We start from the raw sequence: 25,220 nt of genomic DNA, 5'->3' as shown, positions 1-25,220 counted from the left end.
CTACCTGTCTGCTCCGGACCCGTTCAGTGTTTTTATGCTGTTTTAATATGACATGTAGCCTATTTGAAATGATGAGCGCTACAGTCACCTTTTCATGTTTATTCAAATACTTTTCATTCAAATCTTATGGTTTGGTTTCAATACTTCAAAACCAAATGGTAGGTCCATGTCGTCACAAAGATAGATGGGTGTTGTTTCAATTGTGATTTTAATGAATGGAGCACATTTGGAGCGGAAGTTTGTTTTTTTTCTGTGAGAGGAGCGGTTGGAAAGGATGTGGAGCAGCACCAGCACCGCTCCATGAATGATGAGCACCAGCACCGCTCCATGAATGATGAGCACCAGCACCGCTCCATGAATGATGAGCACCAGCACCGCTCCATGAATGATGAGCACCAGCACCGCTCCATGAATGATGAGCACCAGCACCGCTCCATGAATGATGAGCACCAGCACCGCTCCATGAATGATGAGCACCAGCACCGCTCCATGAATGATGAGCACCAGCACCAGCACCGCTCCATGAATGATGAGCACCAGCACCGCTCCATGAATGATGAGCACCAGCACCGCTCCATGAATGATGAGCACCAGCACCGCTCCATGAATGATGAGCACCAGCACCGCACCAGCACCGCTCCATGAATGATGAGCACCAGCACCGCTCCATGAATGATGAGCACCAGCACCGCTCCATGAATGATGAGCACCAGCACCGCTCCATGAATGATGAGCACCAGCACCGCTCCATGAATGATGAGCACCAGCACCGCTCCATGAATGATGAGCACCAGCACCGCTCCATGAATGATGAGCACAAGCAGGTTTCCTCACCGCTCCACTCTGTTCACATGCTCTGATGGCTGCTTGGATCTTCAGGGGGTTCCATCTACTACACTATATTGAAAGACTGGCTGAATGATGGCATATCAAGGACAGGAATGAGTGTATCCACCGTGGGGTTGTGAACAGCAGTATGACTGTTATATGACTGATTCTCCCGCTGTTAATTTCCTCTCTCTCATGCTCAGAGCTGGCTGTCGGAGGTGGAGGGGAAAGTGAGCACCAGAGGAGACCGAAGACCCAGTGCTGATGTCAACCATCACGCCCCCCACGGCAGAGAGAGGTCAGAGGGCACACAAACACACGAGGACTGGTATAGATCCTATCATGCGTAGTAGAGGGAGTCATTGTAGTGAAACGGGTGCCCATGGGCCATAGTGTTAAAAAAATCCACATTCACCAGATGTCTTTGTATAGATATAGAATGGCACACATTCTAGTTATGTCTGTCTTAGAATACTTATCATGGGTGGTGTCGTAATCATTTTCTGTAAAGGAACATGACTCAGTCACAGACTGACTGGAGCAGAATCATACAGCTTGCAACTCACCGAGAGTTCGGTGAAAAACTTGAGCTGGCACACACTCAAAAAGGTTAGTAGAGGTACCTGTTAAATCCGCTTATATCAGTGTAGAAGAAGGGGAGGAGACATGTTAAAGAAGGATTTTTCAACCTTGAGACAATCAAGACATGGATTGTGTATGTGTGCCATTAAAAGGGTAAATGGACAAGATTCATTTAAGTGCCTTTTGAACAGGGTGTGGCAGTAGGTGTAAGGCACACTGGGGTCATGTCTGGACTATCATTAATTTATCTATGTCAAATCAGTTCTCTAGCTTGAATTATTACGTGATTAAACTAATCATGTAAACATTAACTAGGAAGTCGGGGCACCACTGAAAATGTTTATTACAACGTTATAATTTTCCGAATAGAACTCTTCAGATATTTTAATATCTGATCAACTAGTCTTCTATTAATGAATCTGTTTTCATCAATTCTCATCAAACCCTTGGATATCTGCACAAACCCTAGCCAAAATCACGATATAGCGATATACAAATTGGCTTAGTAAATAAATAAATAATTAAATAATCACACATAATTACATGACAAACAAACAGTAGATATTGGTTACTAACAATGATAGAAAAGTCCTTATTGGGCTAAGCCGATATGACGGCTTGGTAGACAAAGGAAAGGGATGGGGACTGAGAGAGAAGGAAAGACTAAATGGATTCACTACACAGTCTAATTATATTCATTGAAATGCTTTTCCTTTGCACGTGAACGGCCGCTCATTCGAGAATAATTACAATGTATATATTTACGCCCGTATGTCATTGTTGTTTTCTCTTTTGAAATCCTCAATCGTCCTGTAGAGTTCATCAGTCTCTGTATTGTAGTTGGTTGGAATGGATACTTCAGAGTACCATTTGGAAATGTTCTCATAGGATAGATGCTTCGGAGGTTGTCGGTATTTCTAGCTGCAGACTAGTAATTTGTGTCGTCTAGAATTTGCTCTTATTCTGTAGTGATCGATAGTCTAAAGAGTTTAACTATTTCCAGCCTTGTAGCCAAAACTACAGCTGTATGGTCTCTGTGGCCTATAGAATTGTAGCCATTCCAACGTGGGGACTCTGTCCCGGCGTTCTCTTACTTAATGTATGTTTCGTAGGAATGGGTTTTATACACTTCAGAGAAAAGGGCGATCCATGACGCCGACATAATGTCTATGCTCACGTGGGCCTGCTTACTGACCTGGTTAACTTTTTACATGAAAATTTTCTCATTTAGAAGGTTAACATCACACTACATCTTTTCACAAATAGTTTTATGTTTAATCACATACGTTTCACAATATTTAGATATAAACCTGACAGCTGGGCAATGTACACTTTTAAGAGATACAGTTATTTGTGTTTCCTGTCCTTCATGAGATCACCAAATGAAACACACTCAGCATGACTATCCCTTTAGTGTCCCCGGACAATTCCCACATTCTCAAAAATATCAATATTGTTTAGTTCTCCCATTTTGGGGATTAGGAGTTTTCAACGAAGAGAAGCTCTTTCTACCAGGTATTTATGACCTGTCTTAAAGTCATAAAACTTGTGGTGGGGAGAGTGAGAGAGAAGGTAGGAGCCACGGTATACACCCTCAAAAGGCCACGTCGTGACACTGGTTATAGCGTGTCAAGAAATGCAACGCTACTGGGTTTTTCACACTCAACCGTTTCCTGTCTGTATCAAGAATGGTCCACCACCCAAAGGACATCTGGCCCTGTTGAACCCTTTAACCCCTTTGTAATCCATGCCTGATGAATTTAGGCTGTTCTGGGGGCAAAGGGGGGTGCAACTCAATATTAGGAAAGTGTTTCTAATGTTTGGTACTCAGTTTATAATCTTCCTGTAATTTATTGGGTAAACCACCAACGTTTTGGCATCATAGTGCCTTCTTCAGGGTTATCATGAGTTCACCCATCTAAACCTGAGTGGCTGAGATGGAACTGACTCTCTCTCTCATCCTTCCCTTCACCCTCTCTTCTCCTCTCTTCATCCAGCCCTGAGGGCAGTTACACCGACGTCCCCAACCAGGAGCACCGCAGCCCCCCTCACCAGCCAGACCCCCGGCAGGCCCACCAGCCAGACGAGTTTGATGATGAGTTTGACGATGACGACCCGCTCCCTGTCATTGGCCACTGCAAAGCAATCTACTCCTTTAACGGTACAGCACAGCAGAGCCAGTGATGCTCTCCGCATTTCACTGGCTCACTGTGTGTAGTGACAGTAATAGTGGTGGGCGTTCTGACTAGTGGAGCAGTATTTAGTATTTGCGTGAATGTGAATATGAAATGTGATATGTGCTATTCCTGTACAGTGTGATTCTTTCCCTGTGTGCAAACAGTATGCCTCTGTTGTGTTGTGCTGTTGACCCCCAGGTCAGAACGAGGGTACGTTGTTGATGAAGGAGAACGAGGTGCTGTACATCATCGAGGAGGACAAGGGTGACGGCTGGACGCGAGCCAGGAAGCAGAGCGGAGAGGAGGGCTATGTGCCCACGTCCTACGTGGAGATCGCCATGGAGAAGAACAGCAAAGGTGCAGTCACCTACATCTGATCTGACCACCTGCATGGACTCCTATATCATATGCCCTCTTCCTCCTCTGGGGATTGCTGGTCAGAACAGCAGCCCCTCTTCTTTGTTCACTGTGTGAGCTCACGACAAACAAACACAACAGACATCCTGGTAGTGTAGTGACCTCCCTGTACAGGAGCTCTGTATCAATGAATTAAGCCATGTGTGTCTGTATGAGGATGTATCCATAGCCACGCTCTGTGGCAAGGGGACTCCTCCCCCACTTAAGGCAGATTGTATTTAATATTTCAGAAGTGATTTGTGTTATGTTTGTTTTTAGTTCATGTGTCTTTTGTTTTTAGAAGGAGATGTTGTCATGCTCTACTGGTTCTTATTTAGAAAATAGAAAAAGAAACGTACCTGTTTTACTTTTGTATGGTCTTATATGTGTTATCAGCCATCTGTTGTGAGTCTCATATGTGAAGTGATCTGCTCCACCTATTTAAGACAGGAATGGAGTTGGCCTGTTTTGTGCCTATATGACTTATGCCTCCCACTACGGTACTACTCTTTAAGAGAATCATACACTTTGTCTCTCTTTGTGTGTGTCACAACAATGGCACCCTCTGGTGGTCAGGACTATATTACACTCAGAGGAGTAGTTGTACTGTCTCTGTCCTAGTGCTGTGGGTTGTGGCAGGTGTCGATGCTCTGTAGCCGGGTCGGTACAGTAACTCCTCTCCTCTCTCTCTCTCCTATTGGACTGCAGATTCCTGAGGGGAGCAGTGTGGTGAGGTCTTTGGTGGAGGGTACATGCTGAGTCTGTTCTGGGCGGGCAGAACAGGGGAGGGGAAAGGCTTGGCAGGTTGCATGTTTGCATGCACACGTCCATGGCCATTAACATGATTCCATAGCAGCAGAGACTCTTGGGATAGTAGCTATGCCTCTGTAGGTTGGGGAGCATTCTTCCTAGACTGTGTCTGCCTAGACACAGCACAGAGTAACCATTCAACTGCAGCATAACAGCAGAATCTGGGACCGGGGAGGGGTCTTAGAGCTAGCAGCTTACAACATCATCATTTATAATGAGAGAACTACACTACTACTCACCTCTGTATTTCTGCTCCTCAGATAACGTCCAGCACTAACATCCTGTCTTGTTGTTGCATTGTCATTCTATTGTTGGGAATGCCTGCCTGACTGTGCCACTCTCCTGTGGTCGCCTTACCTTAACGCGCTTCAGCATGTCTGTAACATGAACTGTCATTCCTTCATACAGGACTGGCCATGATGAATGCAGCTTCTCGGATGTAACTCTGTGGTCGCTCCCACCGCCCATTCATTCACTTCTAATCTTCCTGTATGTCTTCTTCATTCTTCCACGTTTAGTTTTTTTGTGTGCCTTGTTTTTGTTCCAACTGTGTTGATGGAATTGTTCTCATCGTGCTAGTGTGTGTGTGTGTTGAATGTCATCTCTGTCATGGTGTTGTTCAGTAACTCGTGGCACCGCATTCAGTCACTCAGGTCAGTGTAGGACTACTCTAGTCACAGACAGCCGGCTTGCCCATCACACTACCCCCTCCTCACTCCTCCCTGCACCAGCACCAGACAAGAGGAAGGCTGGTGGGGTAGTGCAGTGACATCAGCACACCAGCAGAGGGCCTTCCTCCCTCACCAGTCAGTCACCACACAGGAACTCGGGCTCAGGCCAGGAAACCTGGAGGCTGAGCTAAAACAAACTACAAAGGCCATCCAACAACAACACTCCATGCATTATTTTCCTTAATAATATCTGAGAGTGAGGATGGACCCACTGAGTGCTCTTCCATTACTCTCTGCTGCACACGAGGACTCCAACCGACTCGGTCTACGCTGGCTTGCTGTGGTGCTGCTCTTGGGCCTGACCGCCACGTCTCTTCTCCTCTGTCTCCGTGGAGCATCCTGGGGCCTCGGTGTGCTGCCATCTCCACACGAATGAGTGTTGCATTACCTTAACGTTCCTCTTTCAAGTGCATATTATATTTCTGATTGTGATGATACATATATTAACATATGTATACATATACCTGTATGTATATATGTAGTTAATTGTATTACTGAATTGTATTAACATCTCTTTTATTTCATACTGAATGTGTTTTTATGGTGACTTTTTATAGGGTTTTAATCAGTCGTACCGTTAGCTCATAGTAACCATGCATTGTTTGTCAGAACATCCTTGTGAATAGGGATATGATGCACTTTTGCCCTATAGCATTTTTAATGAAATATCAATGATTGAATGAATGAATGAAATGGACTCTGTATGCTACCTTTTGTACAAATGTAAAGTGAGACAGCTGTGACCACTGTTATTATAGGTGTAGAGTTCAGAACTACCACAAAATATAGGAATTTACTGCTTTTGATACTCCTAGTCCTAACCATTTTTTATTTAATTAATTTGGAAGTGAATCTAACTTGCATGATTCCCTTTAATTCATATGAACATAATTGACATGGTGAGAGATCACTATGATCACCCATGTTGCTTAAAACAAAGAAAAGATGTAGCTTTTATCAGACTGACACAGGGTTATACCCTGCCAGGATATAATATTCCCCTTTTTTGCAGTTAATTTGGTGGTCCCACTTTGAAATGCTAATACGATCAGTGATTTAGTTCCTAATAATTACTTAAAGCTGTGAAAGTTATACCATATGTTCATCTTACTTGAACTGCATCTCAACTTCCTAGAGACAACCCTAGGTCTTAGACATCCAATGGAGGAACAGATCTTCTTCCTTGATGAATGTGCACTAACTAACACAGATAATGCTGTTTAAAATGGAACAGCGCAGGTTATATACACCCTGCGATTCTGTTTAGTTTCATCATGTCATTCCGTTGCCTGGATGAGCTCATTTGAATGTTCACTCCTCTTTTGTTGAACTGGTGTATGTTATCAGAAGAAATCAGAACTGGGGGAGTCCTTCCCTTTGTTTCAGTGACATTCCTTTGAGTGGCTTACCGAGGAGCATGAAGGTACATGCTTGACTCAACATATCTGGAGTTCACAGCAAATATTTAAGCGCTGTATATTGGCTACCTGCCTCTATTGTAGGCCTATTCATGTATTGACCCTTGACCCTACTCTCCAATATCAACCGATATAATAATACTGGTTAAATCCCTGATGGACATGTAATTGTTGATCAAAATCAGAAGAGGACGTCAAGGTTTAATTTGTTAATGTGTAAGTAGTTGTTTTTTAATATGAAGTGCGTTAACCCATTCATGTCTGCAGTGTGTGTCTGGCTATCCTCCATCAGTAATAACAAGGATTTTGACACGCTTGTCTCTAATTGCCTAAAACGGTGCTGGACCGAATTGTTGGCACCACAGTGCAAGTGGCCTTCAGTGATGACACTTTTTGATGATGGATATGTAGGTTTCTCACTAGCATCCTTAACCAAATGTTATGCCATGAAGGGATTTTCATTTTGGACTGAAACTGAGCTAAATCGTATCCGTTATGCTGTAGTTCTGATCATTATGCAAAACTTAACAATAAGTTTTAAGACTCAGTAATATTCACGCTTATGGTGGCAAATTCATCTAATGACAGAAAAGTAGATATGAGAATGTCGCTGTTGTCTTATTTTAACATATATTGTAATAACCAATTGCAGTACTTCTATTTCTTCATGTTGTGCACATCTTTTTACTTTTAATGTTGTGAGACACTTTGTGTGGGAAAAAAATCTGTTCTCTCAAATTGTTCTAATAAACAAACACATGAACAAACATTGGCATATTTTTGAAGACTTCATTAACATCTCTGTATACCTGTCGCAAAACCCTCTGGTTGATGCTTCTTTATAAAACCCTCTTAGGCTTCACTCCCCCCGATCCGAGACATCTACTGCAGCCCTCATCCTCTACATACAACACCCATTCTTGTCAGTAAAAGGTCCCAAAAGCACACACATCCCTGGGTCACTCGTCTTTTCAGTTCGCTGTGACTGAAAACTTTTGTCTACCTTCTTGCCCTTTGTGCTTTTGTCTGCCTAATGTTTGTACCATGTTTTTGTGCTTTTGTCTGCCTAATAATGTTTGTACCATGTTTTTGTGCTTTTGTCTGCCTAATAATGTTTGTACCATGTTTGTGCTTTTGTCTGCCTAATAATGTTTGTACCGTGTTTTTGTGCTTTTGTCTGCCCAATAATGTTTGTACCATGTTTTTGTGCTGCTGGCATGTTGTCTTAGGTCTGGCCTGTTTTGTCTTAGGTAGTGTTTTGTCTCTTAATGTAGTGTTGTGTTGTCTCATCGTGATGTGTGTTTTGGTCTATATTTTTAATCCCAGTCCCCGTCCCCTCATGAGGCCTTTTTGGTAAGCCGTCATTTTAAATAAGAATTTGTTCTTAACTGACTTTCCTATTTTAAATCACAATACGTATGTTGAAACGTGTATATATGTGTTTTGAAGTTGTTACTCAGACACCTGCATGTCATTTCTTTGTCTATTTCTTGCCACAACAGCTATTTACAGGTCAATAATATTTAAGAGGGAAATATATTACACTGTCTAGCATTCACATGCTCACATTAAATATGTACACCTTTTACCATTCAGGATTATCCAGATGAACTCGTGTACCGCGACATCTGAGGAACATTAAACATGAAGCAGACAGTTGAAGAACTAGTTAATGTACACGCAGTATATATTCCATAGTATTTTAGACCATATACGGTAACTGCCTCTTGTATAGCGACCAAACGTCGTCCTTTACTTCTGTTTCATCATTTCATGTCCTCTTGTCATTTGTTGAACCCTTATAACAAGGGTCAGTCCCTACTTTAGTGATACATTCATACACCCATTTCTTTCAGAAAGTCTTCTCGGGTCCTCCTCTTGGTCTCAGTGCGGTCAGTGTGTTCTCCTCTCTGCCACATCCACTAGGATGACTACCGCTGCACATACACTGAGCGTAGAAAACATTTGGAACACCTGCCTTACATTGAGCTGCACCCCCCTTTCGCCCTCAAAACAGCCTCAATTCATCAGGACTCTACAAGGTGTCGAGAGTGTTCCACAAGGATGCTGGCCCATGTCGACTCCAATGTTTTCCACAGTTGTGTCAAGTTGGCTGGATGTCCTTTGGGTGGTGGACCATTCTTGATGCACACGGGAAACTGAAAAAGCGTGAAAAACCCAGCAGAGCTTCAGTTCTTGACACACACAAACCGGTGCGCATGGCACCTAATACCCTGTTCAAAGGCACTTAAATCTTTTGTCTTGCCCATTAACCCTCTGAATAGCACACCTACACAATCCATGTCTTGAGGCTTAAAAATCCTTGAACCTGTCTCCTCCCCTTCATCTACACTGGTTGAAGTGACATCAATAAGCGATCATAGCTTTCACCTGGATTCACATGGTTCGTCTGTCATGGAAAGAGCAGGTGTCCTTAATGTTTTGTACACTCAATGTATATGGTGTAGATCTGTTTTTGCTATCATGCCAACTCCCTTTCACTCATTGTCATTCCATTGGCTTGACAATGACAGCAATGGAGTAGGCAGGAGCACAAGCAGATCTTGGACCAGGCTACCCCCCTCCTGTGTTACTGAGGGAAATATTTCCCCTTCATAAGAACACACTCAATATCCTGCCACTGCCAGGGAAGAGTTCCAACTGGATCTCAGACACTCTCCCTCCATTGGACAGGTTGGGAAATCACAGTAGTCTCGCCACCATCTTCCTCATCCCCAGTTAATACAGGGCACAGTTTGTCCTCTCTCTTAACCAGCCTTTAGGTCCTTTTACAACCCACCAGTGTTCACTAATACAGTCTGTTTACTACAGGCTCGGTTTAGAGTTCTGTGTGTTTGACCGCTGGCTCCAGCTTTCTGGACAAAGCAGTTAGGATGAGTGTGAACTTGTCGTATCTCTCCGTCTGGTTAACGGCCGCCCCTCTGCTGCCCCACAGCAGACGCAGCTGAAAGTCTGTTTTAAAGATCTCCAGCAGGTCCTCGTCAGCCTGGAAGTCTGCACACAGAAAGAGGAATACATTATCGTTAGCCTTGTAGCACATCATACCAGCTTTGTCATGCATCTGTTATAGTGTCTTAAGCAATCTCGGGCACTATAAGAAAAGCTGTGACATTTTGGACAAGAGCATTTGTTTAACAAATAATGTTAACAGCTGTGAGCACTATCTAGCAGAAGGTGTGAAGTGTATTACCTTTCAGGACGTGTTCAGTGTTGGCGGTGTATGAGTCAGCATTGTGTGCCACGCTGCGGGCCTCCTCTAGGTGACGCAGCATGATCTCACAGCCCTGGTCGTTGCTCTCCCACAGTTCCATGCCCTCGAACGCCACCGCCGGGCGCTCCATCAAGATGAGCAGGGGCATTAGTAGGGGCACCGTGGTGCCAGTCAGGGGCATGTCCACTACACACACAGGGACACGGTCAGAGACTACAATTGCACTTAAGCTCAGTGAGAGCACCAAGGAGGCTCTATTGAAGTGCTTACCTGTTCCTTCATACAGGCCCTTGTAAAAGGGCTTGAGAGACTTCTCGTATATGATGGCAGTCTGAGTGTATTTCCTCCTCAGCATGGTCCAGGTGTCGTCTAATCGTGTGATCTGTGCTCAAGGGCATACATACGGTATGTTAGGAAACAAACAGCACAATCACAATATCCCTAGGGACATCTGCCTTTAAATAGTCATCTCAGAACACGTGGTGGGGTTGGGGGACCATGTCTGGCTGTATTGAGTGGGGTACCTGAGGCATGTCCAGTGCTTTCATGATGGAGGAGAAGGCGTACAGGTCCCCCATGGAGTCCTTCAGTTCTAGAGCCACCATGATAATGCGGTTCAGCGTGGCGGTTCGCTCCTCCAGACTTCCTGTGCAGCCCAGGATGTCCACGGCAACCCCGATGGCCATGGTGTGGTGCCTGAGTTACACAACGGAGAGTTCAGTCATGAGTGCCTTGTGTCTACATGTGGGTTCCTATCACCTGAGGCGTGTGTCAGGTGGGTTTGGGTGTGTATGTGTGTTTACCTTTCCATCAGGTCTCGACGCAGCTGCCTGCCGTGGGGTAAGGTCACCAGCTCCAGACCAGAGGACACACCCATTTGACCTTTCACCTCCTCAGAGACACCAAGTACCCTAGCAACCTGTCAGGTACATAACCATTTTTTAGTTGAGCTATAGGAGGATGGAAGTGTTTTAGAATGGTCACGTTTGGGGAAATTCTATCATTGATTATGAGTTCCTTCTGACTGAATTAAACGAGACATCTTTATTGAATTCCACAGCCACCTTGCATAACGTTGTGCCATAGCTGTTTTTAACAACACATAAAGATGTTTCCCTCAAGACTAGACACCCAGTCATGGGTTTGGCTACAGAGCATTTTTGGTGCATCTAACTAAATAACATTTACTGGTTTCATTTGGCCCTTTGTGTAGTGTACCACTCCCAGACAGACATAAGGCACCTGACTGTCTGTGAAATGCAAAATACCAACGAGAGGAAATGAATGAAATGCCAGTCGTCTCTGATGCCCTCTGTGAGCCTGACTGTCCAGCCCCTAAATTAGATGCTGCTGAAGAATAAGACATGTATCACGCAAACACAAACTGTCCTGAAAATCTCCCATTCATGTTCATTAATGATGTACACTGACATTTCTTTTATGATCTCAAGTTGGGATTCAGCCCTGAGTGCTCAGACATACAGTAGGCCTAGTGCGGTAGAGAATGTCCTGTGGGTAACCTGGGTATGGTGTAGTGGGACAGTGCAGTACCTGGCAGTCTGCCATGAGGATGTGCTTGGCAATGATGTGGTGGTCTTTCTGAACGAGCAGTTCTTTGGCTCTCTTCAGCACACTCATCTCCAGGGGTTTGTTCTCCGCAGGCAGTAGCCTGGATTCAAACTCCCCCGGCCGGAACGTAGACGCGGTCTCCCACACAGGCCGCCGGAAGCTCCTCTCTTTCTCCTCCCCTGTCTTCTCTATCTCATCCAGCTCTCCTTTCCTCTCTTGTTCCACCTCCTCCTCTTCGCTGCCATTCTCCAGGGCTTCGATGGCATGGTGGTAGGAGCTGCGGTCCAGTTTGGAGCCATGGCTGCTCTTCTCATTCTCCTCTGTCCTCAGCCTCTCTACGTAGCTGTTGATATTGTTGTTGTTGTTAGGCTGGAGGCCCAAGCCTGGAGCCTGGAGCCTGTCCCAATCCGCTGGGCTGCAGGGGCTCAGCTCAAAGTAGTTCACCTCCGGGCTGCGGAGCTGGGGAGACTGGAGAGCCTGGGTCAGATGCTGCTTCTTGGGCTTCAGTGGGGGAACAGGGGGACCTGGGGCTGGGCTGGCCAGAGGGGCCAGGGGTTGCAGGTGTGGGGAGTGGGGTATCCTCATGGCAGGCACCTTGCTGGGCTTGGGGGGCGGCTTGGGGCAGAGCTGGCTTTCTGAGCCCCGGATGGCCTCTCCGGCCTGGGTCTCAAAGGCCATCCTCCTTGGCACAGTGGGACTGAGGGCCGGCTCACTGCCCGTCCTGAACACTGGAGACTGGGACCGAGGCTGATGCTCCATCAGCTGGGACTGGGGCTGGGGCCTGGAGCCTGGGGAGTGAGAGGGGACCATCATTACCTGAACCTGCACACTGCAGCCTAGTACATACAGCTAGAGCCATGTCTGTGTTGAGGGTACAAAGCAAGGTTTTGAAGGCTTGTCGGGGCTGTAAATCCTCTGACAACAGGATGAGAGAGAGAGAGAGAGAGAGAGAGAGAGAGAGAGAGAGAGAGAGAGAGAGAGAGAGAGAGAGAGAGAGAGAGAGAGAGAGAGAGAGAGAGAGAGAGAGAGAGAGAGAGAGAGAGAGAGAGAGAGAGAGAGAGAGAGAGAGAGAGAGAGAGAGAGAGAGAGAGAGAGAGAGAGAGAGAGAGAGAGAGAGAGAGAGAGAACCTACCTAGAGGAAGAAAGCTCTCTGACTGGTGGGTTTTGAGAGGCAACCTTCTCTCCTGAACGTGGTTCAGACACGCCGGCTGGCTTCCACACTTGTCTTTGTTCCTGATGGACAGAAAGAAAGAGAGAGAGAGCGAGAGGTCAATTGGACTGAGCCCTTTAGCTACCAACAGAGGCACGTCCACTGGGCACACCACACCACTAACCCCTACTGAAACCTGATACATTGACGCAGTGTTTATGTAAAATGGTACTGGGTAATTTGAGGGGTTATTTTTTATCCTGGTTTGCCTTGGCATTGTGCTCAGAGGTTGGTATTCTCCATCCAGGCTAAACATCACTCCTTACTTACTTTGCCTCAGTAATGGTTTATTGTATATGTATACTTATCTCTGTGACTCCCACATTAGTGTGACAAATTTTGAGTGCACATGTGTTGTTTGCATGGCAGGCTATACATGAACATTATACAGATCAAATTCCATTTGGAGTGACCCCTGTATGACGGAATGTACAGTGTCTATATAAGCTCCTGGGTGCAGAGGAGAATAAAATGAACTTTAATGTCGTAATAAATCAACTGCAGGAAAGCATCTCCATTGTACCATTGTAACACACTGGCAATTCACCATGTCAAGAGCAGACAACCCTGAACCTCCTTAGATAGCCTACTAACCTAAGCAGGTTCCCCCGTCCAAGGCTTTGGTCCTGGGTATGTCCGTTCATGATGTTGAGGCTCAGGCGTTTGGAGGTCTGGCTCTTCCTCTCGGGCAGGGTCAGACCGGTCTCCACACGGACACAGGCCACCCCATACTTCTCCTCTAGGCAGCGCAGGGGCAAGGCCCTGTTGATGGGCTGGAAGATGATGGCTCCCACCACCTCCGTCACTGGCTTCCTGTTTCCCACGTAGTAGCGCACCAGGGCAGGCACGCTGTCGAAGCCCTCCTTCTCAAACAGGTACTGCACCCGAGAGTAGGCCTCGTTCATGGCCACCACCATCTTATTGATCTTGAAGTGCTGCGGGCTGTTCTTCCACTGGCAGGTCAGGACGTAGTTCCCAGGGCTGGACAGAGAGTCCCGGATCAGGAAGTCCCCGTCTCTCTGGATCAGGTTCTCTGCCACCTGGACACCAGAGGACACGTGTTGAGCACATATAGACAGAGACACATACACACAGGCATACTGTATAGCTCATACAAATGGCTGTATTTTCAATATCACACAGTTGGAACTGTGTTTTCCTTTTGTCACACTTGTTGGATTTGTGGCGACAGGTGTTCTCGTCCCTCTCACTGAATGGCCTCATTAACCTGCTTGGCTCACTGAATGTTTTCTCTAGGACTACTGTTACTGTACTGTAACATCCTGATACCTCCCAGCATGCTCTCTGAGCCCAGGCCACACCAAGCCAAACAGGAACTCATAGTCAGAAGGGTCCAGTGTCCAAGCCCCCAGTGTTGTGTAGAAACTCTCATACATTGGTCCACACTCTTGAGCTTTATAATCATATAATATCATATATCATCATTATAGTCATATAATCATCCAACGGGCTTTGGAGAGGCGAAGGTCGAGTCATGCATCCTCCCAAACATGACCCGCCTAATTCATCTTCTTAACACCTGCCCGCTTAACCCGGAAGCCAGCTGCACCAACGTGTCAGAGGAAACACCGTTCAACTGATGACCGAAGTCAGCCTGCAGGTGCCCTGCCCACCACCAGGAGTTGCTAGAACGCGATGAGCCAGGGAAAGCCCCCCCAGCCAAACCCTCCTCTAACCCGGGCGATGCTGGGCCAATTGTGCGCCACCCTATGGGACTCCTGGTCACGGCCGGTTGAACCCGGTCCGTAGTGACGGTGATGCAGTGACTCAGACTGCCACGTCACACAGGAGGCCACCTGTTTGGTTTTTGAAAATGTCTGAATAATATTTTGTTAAATAATACAATTTCAAAACAAATGTGTCCACACTCCACTCCACCACTTATGTCATTCCTCCAAACATTTAATTACCTTACTATTTAATTAGCTTAGTATTGAACTAAGTATTTATGTTTATATAATCATGAGTTGGAAGGTTAAGGGTTTCTAATTAGACTTTTTAAAGGCCCTCTTCACAATGGGGCCGCAGTGACACCAGGAAGGAGCTTGAAACCTGATTAGGATCACTTAGCAGCATGAATGCTGTTTTTCAGTATCCTTACATAAAGTCTCTGTCCTACTGAGGAGGTGCTGGCTGAGCCGTAAAACTGAGCACTGTGTGTGTGTGTGTGTGTGTGTGTGTGTGTGTGTGTGTGTGTGTGTGTGTGTGTGTGTGTGTGTGTGTGTGTGTGTGTGTGTGTGTGTGTGTGTGTGTGTGTGTGTGTGTGTGTGTGTGGTGTGTGTGTGTGTGTGTGTACCAGTCTTATGCCACCCTGTCACAACTGCAAGGACAAGCTCAAAAGAGTTAAATTTCTTATTCAGGGTCCCATCTGTTATTTTACACACAAAGGCAATGCTTTGGGTTTATAAAGCCAGTCTGACGCATTGAAAGTCATTTGATTTATACCTCATTAAACTGCTAATTTATATTAAGATACATGTTAAATCCATTAGCCATGCAATCTTGTTTATATATTTCTAATAGACATCTGTTGAGAATTCATTTTGTTGTGAAATTTACTATCCTCGATGCACTGGCATGGAGAGAAACTTCCTCAATCACCTGAAGCTGCTGATGTGTATTGTCTAATGGTAGAATGGGAGTGGACTGAGCTGGTCTTACTAGTTCTTGTTGAGAAGACGCACAGTCTTGTGGGTAAACATGACAGTGTGTAACGTACCGTGTGCAGCTAGCCCGTGGTGAGAATTATAGAGGCGTGGTCAGTGCCAGATCAGTGAACCAGCAGAAGGCCATAAGATAAGATGTCATTAATAAATGGTGTCATGTCATCTGATTAAGACCTGTGTGTGTGCTGAGAGACAGACTGAGCATCCTCACTGAAGCTGAGGTTCATGGAAAGAGCTCTGCGGTCTGAGCTCTCAGTACTACAGTATGTACACACACAGATGCAGTGTGTGTATGTATCAGGGCCACTCTGTTCTCACTGACAAGTTCTCAGTGACAAGCTCTTAGTGAGATAATGATGAAAGCACAAGGTTGAAATTAAGTCCATTTCAATTGCCTCATTCAGCCACAACACGTCAAACTGACAGCCTCACACCATGGATTCAATACAGCCAGTGCTGTAGAACGGACCAGACAAGATAAATACTTATCTCTGTTGTTGACTTGTCCTTATTTGTCTGATTCTGATCTGGCTCAACCAGTTTCAGACAAGCTGCCAGAGAATGAATCTGCTCTGTGTACATAGGCACTCATTTGAGCTGAGCCCTGGGTGTGAGGATGTCATCAGTGTTCTTCCTCATCCCCTTGATCTGATCCTGCTGTTCTGGGATCTGTCACAGTCTGTCACAGTCTGTCATAACCTCCTCCTAAGTCCCCACCCTCAGCCATGTAGCTTTCACTCTGCAGTCCACATAAAAGAAAGCTCCCTTCTGGAAACCTCTAGACACCCAGGGAGTTTTCACATATTTATGACAAGAACTGCCAGACAAAGTGTCTAGGCTCCCTGACTCTCCATTCACACAGTAGTCCACAGAGTGACCAACAAAGCATTGTTTGGGATGTCATTATAGAGATGTTTGATTGAGCTTGGAAAAGGTTATGTCTGCCCAGCTGTCCTGCCCTGCGTGGGTATGCGGAAGGTTTTGCATGGTTGTCATGTTTTCAGAGCACCAGTGCATTTCACTCTCAGTCTACACCTGTTGTTTACGAAGCATGTGACAAATGTTATTTTATTTTATTTGCTGTGATTCCTCCACAGGGTGAGTGGGTGACCAACAGGCAGTGCTGTGATTCCTCCACAGAGTGGGTGGGTGACCAACAGACAGTGCTGTGATTCCTCCACAGAGTGGGTGGGTGACCAACAGGCCGTGCTGTGATTCCTCCACAGAGTGGGTGGGTGACCAACAGGCAGTGCTGTGATTCCTCCACAGAGTGTGTGGGTGACCAACAGGCAGTGCTGTGATTCCTCCACAGAGTGGGTGGGTGACCAACAGGCATTGCTGTGATTCCTCCACAGAATGGGTGGGTGACCAACAGGCAGTGCTGTGATTCCTCTACAGAGTAGGTGGGTGACCAACAGGCCGTGCTGTGATTCCTCCACAGAGTGGGTGGGTGACCAACAGGCAGTGCTGTGATTCCTCCACAGAGTGGGTGGGTGACCAACAGGCAGTGCTGTGATTCCTCTACAGAGTGGGTGACCAACAGGCCGTGCTGTGAGTCCTCCACAGAGTGGGTGGGTGACCAACAGGCATTGCTGTGATTCCTCCACAGAGTGGGTGGGTGACCAACAGGCAGCAGGAATGACAAGGCCCTGAATGAAATAAGTGTGCAACTGGATACCCAGTCATAGCTGTTGGCAACACGGGAACCCCTCCCCTCTCTGCATGCTTTCATTGGGCTAGTCATGTTTCACGGTAAGCCTCTCCCTTCTCTCAGCTCCATCTCTTGATTGAATTATCCTCTTTCACAAAGAGCCAGCGTGTGCCGCCGGCCGCAAAAACAATACCTTATCAAAAATCCTTTGACCCAAGCTAAAATAAGGCTCATGATAAATCATTAAACAGCAGCTGAGTTGTTCCTCCAGAGAGAGTGTGTGTGTGTGTGTGCGCATGTTTGTGTGGCTATTTACCACCACAAACCTATGCTGGCACTAAAACCGCACTCATCGAGCTGAATAGGGTCATAAGCAAACAAGAAAATGGTCATCCAGAGGCGGCACTCCTAGCAGTGATTTTAATGCAGGGAAACTGAAATCAGTTTTACCAAATTTGTACCAGCATGTCACCTGTGCAAAAAAGTTCTAGATCACCGTTACTCCACACACAGAGACGCATACAAAGCCTTCCCTCACCAGCCATTCGGCAAATCTGACCATAAGTCTATCCTCCTGATTCGTGCTTACAAGAAAAAACTCAAATTAGAAGTACCAGTGACATGCTCAAAGGGAAGTGGTCCGATGAAGTGGATGCTACACTACAGGACTGTTTCACTTTCACAGACTGGAATATGTTCTGGGATTGCTGGCATTGAAGATTTTACCACATTAGTCACCGGCCTCATTAATAAGTGCAATGACTACGACGACGCCCCCACAATGTGACCATATGTACATATTGCCAATTACAGGCAACATTCGCACTGAGCTAAAGGCTAGAGCTGCCACTTTCAAGAAGCGGCACACTTATAAGAAATCCCTCTGCGACCTCCGACAAGCCATCAAACAGGCAAAGCATCAATATAGGAGTATGATCGAATCATACTACGCAAGTGATCACGGATTACAGAGGGAAACCCAGCCGCGAGCTGCCAAGTTGACACGAGCCTACCAGACGAGCTAAATGCCTTCTATGCTCGCTTCGAGGCACTCAACACTGAACCATGCATGTTCTGTACGACTGTGTGATCACGCTCGCCAAAGCCGACGTGTGTAAGACCTTTAAACAGGTTAACATTAACAAGGCCGCAGGGCCATACGGATAACCAGTATGTGTACTCAGAGCATGCGCTGACCAGCTGGCAAGTGTCTTAGCTGATATTTTCAACCTCTCCCTGACCCTTTCTGTAATACCTACAGTACATGTTTCAAGCAGACCACCGTAATCCCTGTGCCCAAGAACACCAAGGTAACCTTTCTAAATGACTATCGTCTCATAGCACTCACATCTGTAGTCATGGAATGCTTTGAAAGGCTGGTCATAGCTCACATCAACACCATCATCCCAGACACCCTGGGCCCAATCCAGTTCGCATACCGCCCCAACAGATCCACAGATGACGCAATCTCTATTCTCTACTCCACACTGCTCTCTCCCACCTTGACAAGAGGAACATCTATGTGAGAATACTGTTCATTGACTAAAGCTCATCACTAAGCTAAGGACCCTGGGACTGAACCCCTCCTTCTGGAAGTGAATCCTGGATTTCTTGACGGGCCGCCCCCAGGTGGTGAGGGTGGGCAATACCACATCCGCCATGCTGTCCCTCAACACGGAGGCCATTAAGAGGTGTGTGCCTAGTCCCCTCCTTTACTACCTGTTCAACAACCATCATTAAGTTGCTGATGACGGTGGTGAGACAGCCTATAGGGAGAAAAAATATTGTAATAATAAATAATATATGCCATTTAGCAGACGCTTTTATCCAAAGCGACTTACAGTCATGTGTGCATACATTCTACGTATGGGTGGTCCCGGGGATCGAACCCACTACCCTGGCGTTACAAGCGCCATGCTCTACCAACTGAGCTACAGAAGGACAGAAGGTCAGAGACCTGGCAGTGTGGTGCCCGGACAACAACCTCTCCGTCAACGTCAGCAAGACAAAAAAGCTGATCGTCAACAAGACAAAGAAGCTGAGATAAAGGGCCGAGAATGCCCCCATTCACATCAACCAGACTGTAGTGGAGTGGGTCGAGAGCTTCAAGTTCCTCTGTGTCCACATCACTAAGGATCTATCATGGTCCAAACACACCAACACAGTCGTGAAGAGGGTACGACAACACCTCTTCCCCCTCAGAAGGCTGAAAAGGCTTGGCATGGGACCTCAGATCCTCAAAAAGTTCTACAGCTACACCATTGAGAGCATCTTCACTGGCTGCATCACTGCTTGGTATGGCAACTGCCCGGCATCTGACCGCAAAGCGCTAAAGAGAGCAGTGCATACGGCCCAGTAGATCACTGGGGCCGAGCTCCCTGCCATCCAGGACCTCTATACCAGGCAGTGTCAAAGGAAAGCTTTAGAAATTGTCAAAGACTCCAGCCACCCAAGTCATAGATTGTTCTCTCTGCTACTGCATGGCACGCAGTACCGATGCACTAAGTCTGGAACCAAGAGGACCCTGAACAGCTTCTACCCTCAAGCCATAAGACTGCTAAGTGGTTCGTTAAATAGTTAACCAAATATCTACCCAGACTATCTGCATTGACACTTTTTGCACTAACTTTTTTGACTCATCACATATGCTGCTGTTACTGTTTATTATCTATTCTGTTGCCTAGTCACTTTATTATATTGAGGTAGATGTACTGCCTCGTACCCCTGCACATTGACCCTGTGTACATTATATATTCAAGTTACTTATTGTGTATTTATTATTACTTTTCTGTTATTTCTCTACTTTCTTTCTCTCTGCATTGTTGGGAAGGGCTCGTAAGTAAGCATTTCACTGTCAATTTACATCTGTTTGTTACGAAACGTGACAGAAAATTTGATTTGATTTATTTTTGTATGTGTCTGTGTGTGTGTTACCTGTCTGGGAATGGCTCCATGGTACCAGGCGTGGCTGCATGGCTCCTCACTGGCCATTTTCAGCTCTTCCTCCAACTCTTTGCGTAGTTTCTCCGGCGGGCCCTCCATTATGTACTTGTCCCTGGAGAACTGCACATAGACAGGAACAACCGCTTCTTTCAGTACTGGGATTCTCACAGACATGGATGCGCACTGCACTGGCTGTCTGCTCCTGTCTGTGTAGTAAACCTTTTAAATGTAACTCTCCCTGTATCTACCTCTCACACGTTCTCTTTCTCTTTCTTTTTCTCTCTCCCTCTCTTTCACTCTGTGTAAGCAATGTGTCATACATGGCTCTCCTCCCCTCTTTGTGTTCTGGGCTGTAATTTCCCAGAGCCACACCATGCCGAAGGCTGCAATTGGCGAGGGCTCTACCTGCCTCTGCTTTGACTGCTGTGTCATATCCTGGTCTCGTTGCCACGCCCCTCTGCCCCGCCCAAGCGAGAGGCCTCAGGGCGGAACACAACACACCTACCTCTTCCTCCCTCACCTGACTGCTGTGACACACTCACTCATATAGAGTGCAGTGTGTATACAACCAATAAACTTTTATTTTATTTTATTTGACAGAGTCCAGTATGCCGGGCTGTTGTGACACACTATGATTTACAAAACCTATCCTCCTTCACAATCAATAGACTTCACCTACACATTCTTTTTTTACCTTTATTTAACTAGGCAAGTCAGTTATTTTCAATGACGGCCTAGGAACAGTGGTTTAACTGCCTTGTTCAGGGGCAGAACAACAGATTTTTACCTTGTCAGCTCGGGGATTCAATCTGGCAACCTTTCGGTTACTAGTCCAACGCTCCAACCACTAGGCTAGCTGCATGTCCTGCATTGAGTTTTGTAAACACATTACAAACGGGATTGGTCTGTTGTTGTGCAACCTCTGTCTGCCCGCAATATACCAGTATCTATGTCGATAAATGATCAGAGTAATACTGAAATTTCCCTTCTGTGGCGCCACTCGTGGGATTAAACCGAGCTTCAGTTTTCTACTTCATTAACTAGAGGTCCAGTAGACCCAGCCAGAACAACACACTCCATAATGTTTTATAATTGTGTAGCCCTTTAAACAAACCCCCTGGAGATGGCAGGCAGGATTAGACTCTGGAGGAAATTACTGTAGCCATTGTGTTATTTTAGATGTTGGCAACAAACGTGCAACTTTCCAAAACACAATCTGAGGATTACTAGGGGCTGCCAAGACCTGGTTCATAAAGAGATGAGGAGGTTGTGGGAGGAGGGAGTTGATTGGCTATTCAGCATTGACCCTAAGGGTGAGCGATGACCAGTAGGATTATTGTGTTACATCAACTCAATACCTTTCTCCAGTGACCAATATTATACTTGGTTTTCTAATAAATTGTTGTTTGTGTACAACCTCTGCATTAACCTTACTTGCCTAGTGCCATCTTTGTCCCTGCACACTACAACAATGATCTTTCTGGGAATATTGACAATACAGATGAACATTGATCAACAACAATGATGTAATATGACAATGGCCTTCGGGACAGAAACTCTTCACAGCTGTATTTTTCCCTTTAAGGGACTGGGACAGGACAGGAACATATAGTATCATATACCCATTTGTCCCCTTCTAAAATAGCATGAGGCCTTCTTGACATTGGCTAACTGTTAGGAATGTTCAGAATGCACAGTGTTTTGCTTATCTGACCCCTTCCAGAAGCAGTGACGCGGTATTGTGCCGAGCTTAACAGGCTATTTGTTTCCACTGTTTAACCCACGGCTAAATTCGTTCACCTTTGACCCCAGAGAGAACATCCGGAAGGACTGTAAATTTGAGTTTTCTGTTATGGCCGACAATTATATGCCAAATAAAAAATGTAAGGCTCCAGGAAATGGTGTTTTATTTTTGCGGGTGGAGGGGGTAAGCATTGGAAACTCAAGCTTGAGGTAGTATGGAGCTATTTATTTTAGCAGTGTCGTTCCATGTCAAATCAGCAAGCCATGACACCCACCATCTCAGATTGCTATGAAATCATTTCTGTAGTTTGAAACAGATCAGAAAAGCATTCCTGCAACATTATTCTGTTGAAGTATAATTTGATCTCTGAGAAAGTTTGCTAATTCATTGCACCCAAATTTGCTGTTTATAGGATTCATATAATATTCAATACATATAGTACCTAACATCTGATTTTGACCAAACGTGTTTCTAACAATGAGTAAGAGATAAAGAATCCAAAGAAATGGTCAAAAGCCACCCACAGACCCCACACGCTAATTCCACCCTAACAAGAGTAAACAGTATCAGTTCCCTATGTAAGACAAGTAGTATGGAGCTGCGGCTCAGAGTATTATTTCTTCATCCTATGTAATGTATTCTCAGTGAATTTGATGTTTTACTTTCCCTATTCAGAGGAATTATTCAGTGAAGTTGTTAGGTTTATGTCTCATCCTACATCCACCAGGTTCTGATAAGATTATTTGGTTGAAATATAATTTTAACAGGAATGCTAATCTTATCTGTTTCTAACAACATCAACAAATCTAGAACAATCTGAGATGGTGGGTGTTGAAATCCTCTTTCTTGTGCTTTTTGAGGTGGAACGACCTAGCAGAGAGCTAAATAAGTGGACTGAATCACTGTCAGCTATGGGCTGCTGCTACTGTTTTATATCTGTATATATATATATATATATTAGTCTGTCTGTTCCATTGGAGAGACAGTGGACCTGCTGCTCATCAGATTAAAATAGGTTTTATATGTTTCAAAGACGATTGAAAAGATAGTCTAGGGTTAAACTTCCTCTAGTGAGGCTATGGGTGTCTGTGCCTGAGACTCTCCACGAGAGAAGATGAGAGAGCCTCATTGAAGCATAAGCCTATCCATATGCATAGCCTGCATGCTAAACTTAGATTGGTGGGAAATGAATGCAAGGAAAAGTCTTGTAAATGTCATGACAGTAGTAGTGAATATTCTTCTTACACTGCATCCTTTGCAGGCAGGCTGTCTCTTTCACTCTGCTTTACTGTGGAAGTGCACACATGCTTGCACAGACACACACAAACATACCCTGGGCGAGGTGGGCTGTCAACAGCCTGTCAGCCATGTGTGATCCCTGCACGGCCCAACGCTCCCCAAGAAACGGCCCACTAGCCCTGGGGAAGCTGAGGATCGAGAGAGCTGGCATCTCACAAACACATTCAAGCTGAGCCAGAGTCAGATATTCTATATCCTCGAAAGCTATAAGCCTAGAAGTCAAAACGAATGATAGAATTATCCATAGTGGGTGAAACAAGCTTAGCCTCATCACAGCAGTGTGAAGAGTTTTACACGATCTCCAGGGGGATGTTACATAACAAGAGTCTAAATGTAATTAGCACAATAAAATCCCCATCAAAATATGTCTGTTTAAGCTAGAGATATATATTTTTAAATGGACTGTGTCTCCATCCACTGCATCTGCTTTCCGCCTCTGCGTTGGAAGGAGGCAGAGCTACAGCGATGTTTGTCAGACACCCCTAAAATCTGTCTTCTCTTTAAGAACTTCTGTAGTGTACGAACCATTTGGGCAACAAACTAATATGATCCCTCTATGGAAAGATGAGACTCTCACGAACATGATGACGTTCTCCGTTTTGCAAGCATCACGGGACTCGTATGAAGTCGGTACTGCCAATCTGACAACTTCTGTCTCTAGTGCCCGAAACATTTTGGGCTACACACTACAATAATATGACCGCATCATCGAAAGGTGGTACGGGGAAAACTTTTATTTTGATTTTTTATGCAAGTAGTTTATCGCCCAAATAAAAGGGGTTAAATATTGGTAAAAAAAAATATTTACAGTACCAGTCAAAAGTTTGGACACACCTACTCATTCAAGGGTTTTCTTTATTTTTACTATTTTCTACATTGTAGAATAATATAGAAGACACTAAAACTATGAAATAACACATGGAATCATGTAGTAACCAAAACACAAATGAATGAAAATATTTTTTATATTTGAGATTCTTCAAAGTAGCCACCCTTTGCCTTGATGACAGCTTTGCACACTCTTGGCAATGGCGATTGCGTCATCGGTGGATCTGTTGGGGCGCTGTACACCTGGACAAGAGGAAAACCTATGTGAGAATGCTGTTCATCGACTACAGCTCTGCTTTCAACACCATAGTGACCTCCTAGCTCGTCACTAAATTCAGGGTCCAGGGTCTGAACTCTGCAACTGGGTCCTAGACTTCCTGACGGGCCGTCCCCAGTTGGAGAGGGTAGGCAGCAACACCTCCGCCACTCTGATCCTCAACATGGGGGCCCCCCTGTACTCCCCTGTGCTCAGCCCCTCCTGTACTCCCTGTTCTACTCCCTGTTCACCCATGACTGCATGGATACGCAAGACTAGAACTCAGTCATCAAGTTTGCTGACGACACGACAGTGGTAGGCCTGACAATGATGAGACATCCTACAAGGAGGAGGTTAGAGCTGTGGCGGAGTGGTGCAAGGAAATAACCTCTCTTTCAGCGTAAAAAAACAACTAAGGAGCTGATTGTGGACTGCAGGAGACAGAAGAGGGAGCACCACCCCATCCACAATGACGGGGCCTCGCAAACGTCATTACAGTTTGGTACGGTAACTGTGCCACCCTCAATAGCACGGGCAGGGTTTGGGAGTAACAGATTACATGTAATGGATTACAAAAAAACAGTAATCTGTTACGTTACCAACAAAAAGATTGTAATCAAATTACAGATACTTTAGAAAAACTAGATGATTACTTTTAAATTCATAAAGGATGGTTGCGGAAAAAAATAGTTGACACCTTTCTGTTTTCTCAATGACATTCAAATCAGCATTCAAAAAAGGCGCACATTTAAATTTGCTTCGCCTGAGTGAGTCTGATTAGAAGTCACTGACAACTACGATGACACACAATATGCTTTTGATGGATTGCGGGGAAAGAGCATAAATGGGCTTTTGTAGG

General features: G+C 45.4%; 2 protein-coding genes across 6 annotated transcripts in view; one reads left to right on the top strand and one right to left on the bottom strand.

Annotated features, from left to right (window-relative positions):
* The window catches only part of LOC123996960 (formin-binding protein 1-like), a 45,563-nt gene extending 38,679 nt beyond the window's left edge, over positions 1 to 6,884 (top strand). For 2 of the 3 annotated variants that reach the window (XM_046300849.1, XM_046300850.1), the window contains 3 exons: positions 1,032 to 1,126; positions 3,408 to 3,571; positions 3,786 to 6,884. In XM_046300849.1, the coding sequence (XP_046156805.1) occupies positions 1,032 to 1,126; positions 3,408 to 3,571; positions 3,786 to 3,964 (438 nt within the window). In that variant the 3' untranslated portion in view covers positions 3,965 to 6,884. The remainder of the gene's footprint in view (positions 1 to 1,031; positions 1,127 to 3,407; positions 3,572 to 3,785) is intronic. The other variant, XM_046300851.1, reaches the window with a different exon arrangement.
* A 2,392-nt stretch (positions 6,885 to 9,276) lies between these two features.
* The window catches only part of LOC123996958 (breast cancer anti-estrogen resistance protein 3-like), an 84,797-nt gene continuing 68,853 nt past the window's right edge, over positions 9,277 to 25,220 (bottom strand). For all 3 annotated transcript variants that reach the window (XM_046300845.1, XM_046300846.1, XM_046300848.1), the window contains 9 exons: positions 20,226 to 20,354; positions 13,548 to 13,993; positions 12,876 to 12,976; positions 11,726 to 12,531; positions 10,978 to 11,093; positions 10,699 to 10,870; positions 10,445 to 10,556; positions 10,154 to 10,360; positions 9,277 to 9,957 (listed from right to left, as the gene is read on the bottom strand). In XM_046300845.1, the coding sequence (XP_046156801.1) occupies positions 9,782 to 9,957; positions 10,154 to 10,360; positions 10,445 to 10,556; positions 10,699 to 10,870; positions 10,978 to 11,093; positions 11,726 to 12,531; positions 12,876 to 12,976; positions 13,548 to 13,993; positions 20,226 to 20,354 (2,265 nt within the window). In that variant the 3' untranslated portion in view covers positions 9,277 to 9,781. The remainder of the gene's footprint in view (positions 9,958 to 10,153; positions 10,361 to 10,444; positions 10,557 to 10,698; positions 10,871 to 10,977; positions 11,094 to 11,725; positions 12,532 to 12,875; positions 12,977 to 13,547; positions 13,994 to 20,225; positions 20,355 to 25,220) is intronic.

The sequence above is a fragment of the Oncorhynchus gorbuscha genome, linkage group LG15 (assembly GCF_021184085.1).
Source record: "Oncorhynchus gorbuscha isolate QuinsamMale2020 ecotype Even-year linkage group LG15, OgorEven_v1.0, whole genome shotgun sequence".
In the NCBI taxonomy this organism is placed as follows: Eukaryota; Metazoa; Chordata; class Actinopteri; order Salmoniformes; family Salmonidae; genus Oncorhynchus; species Oncorhynchus gorbuscha.
The sequence above is the reverse complement of the archived record's forward strand: the minus strand, read 5'-3'. Positions and strand labels throughout refer to the sequence as shown.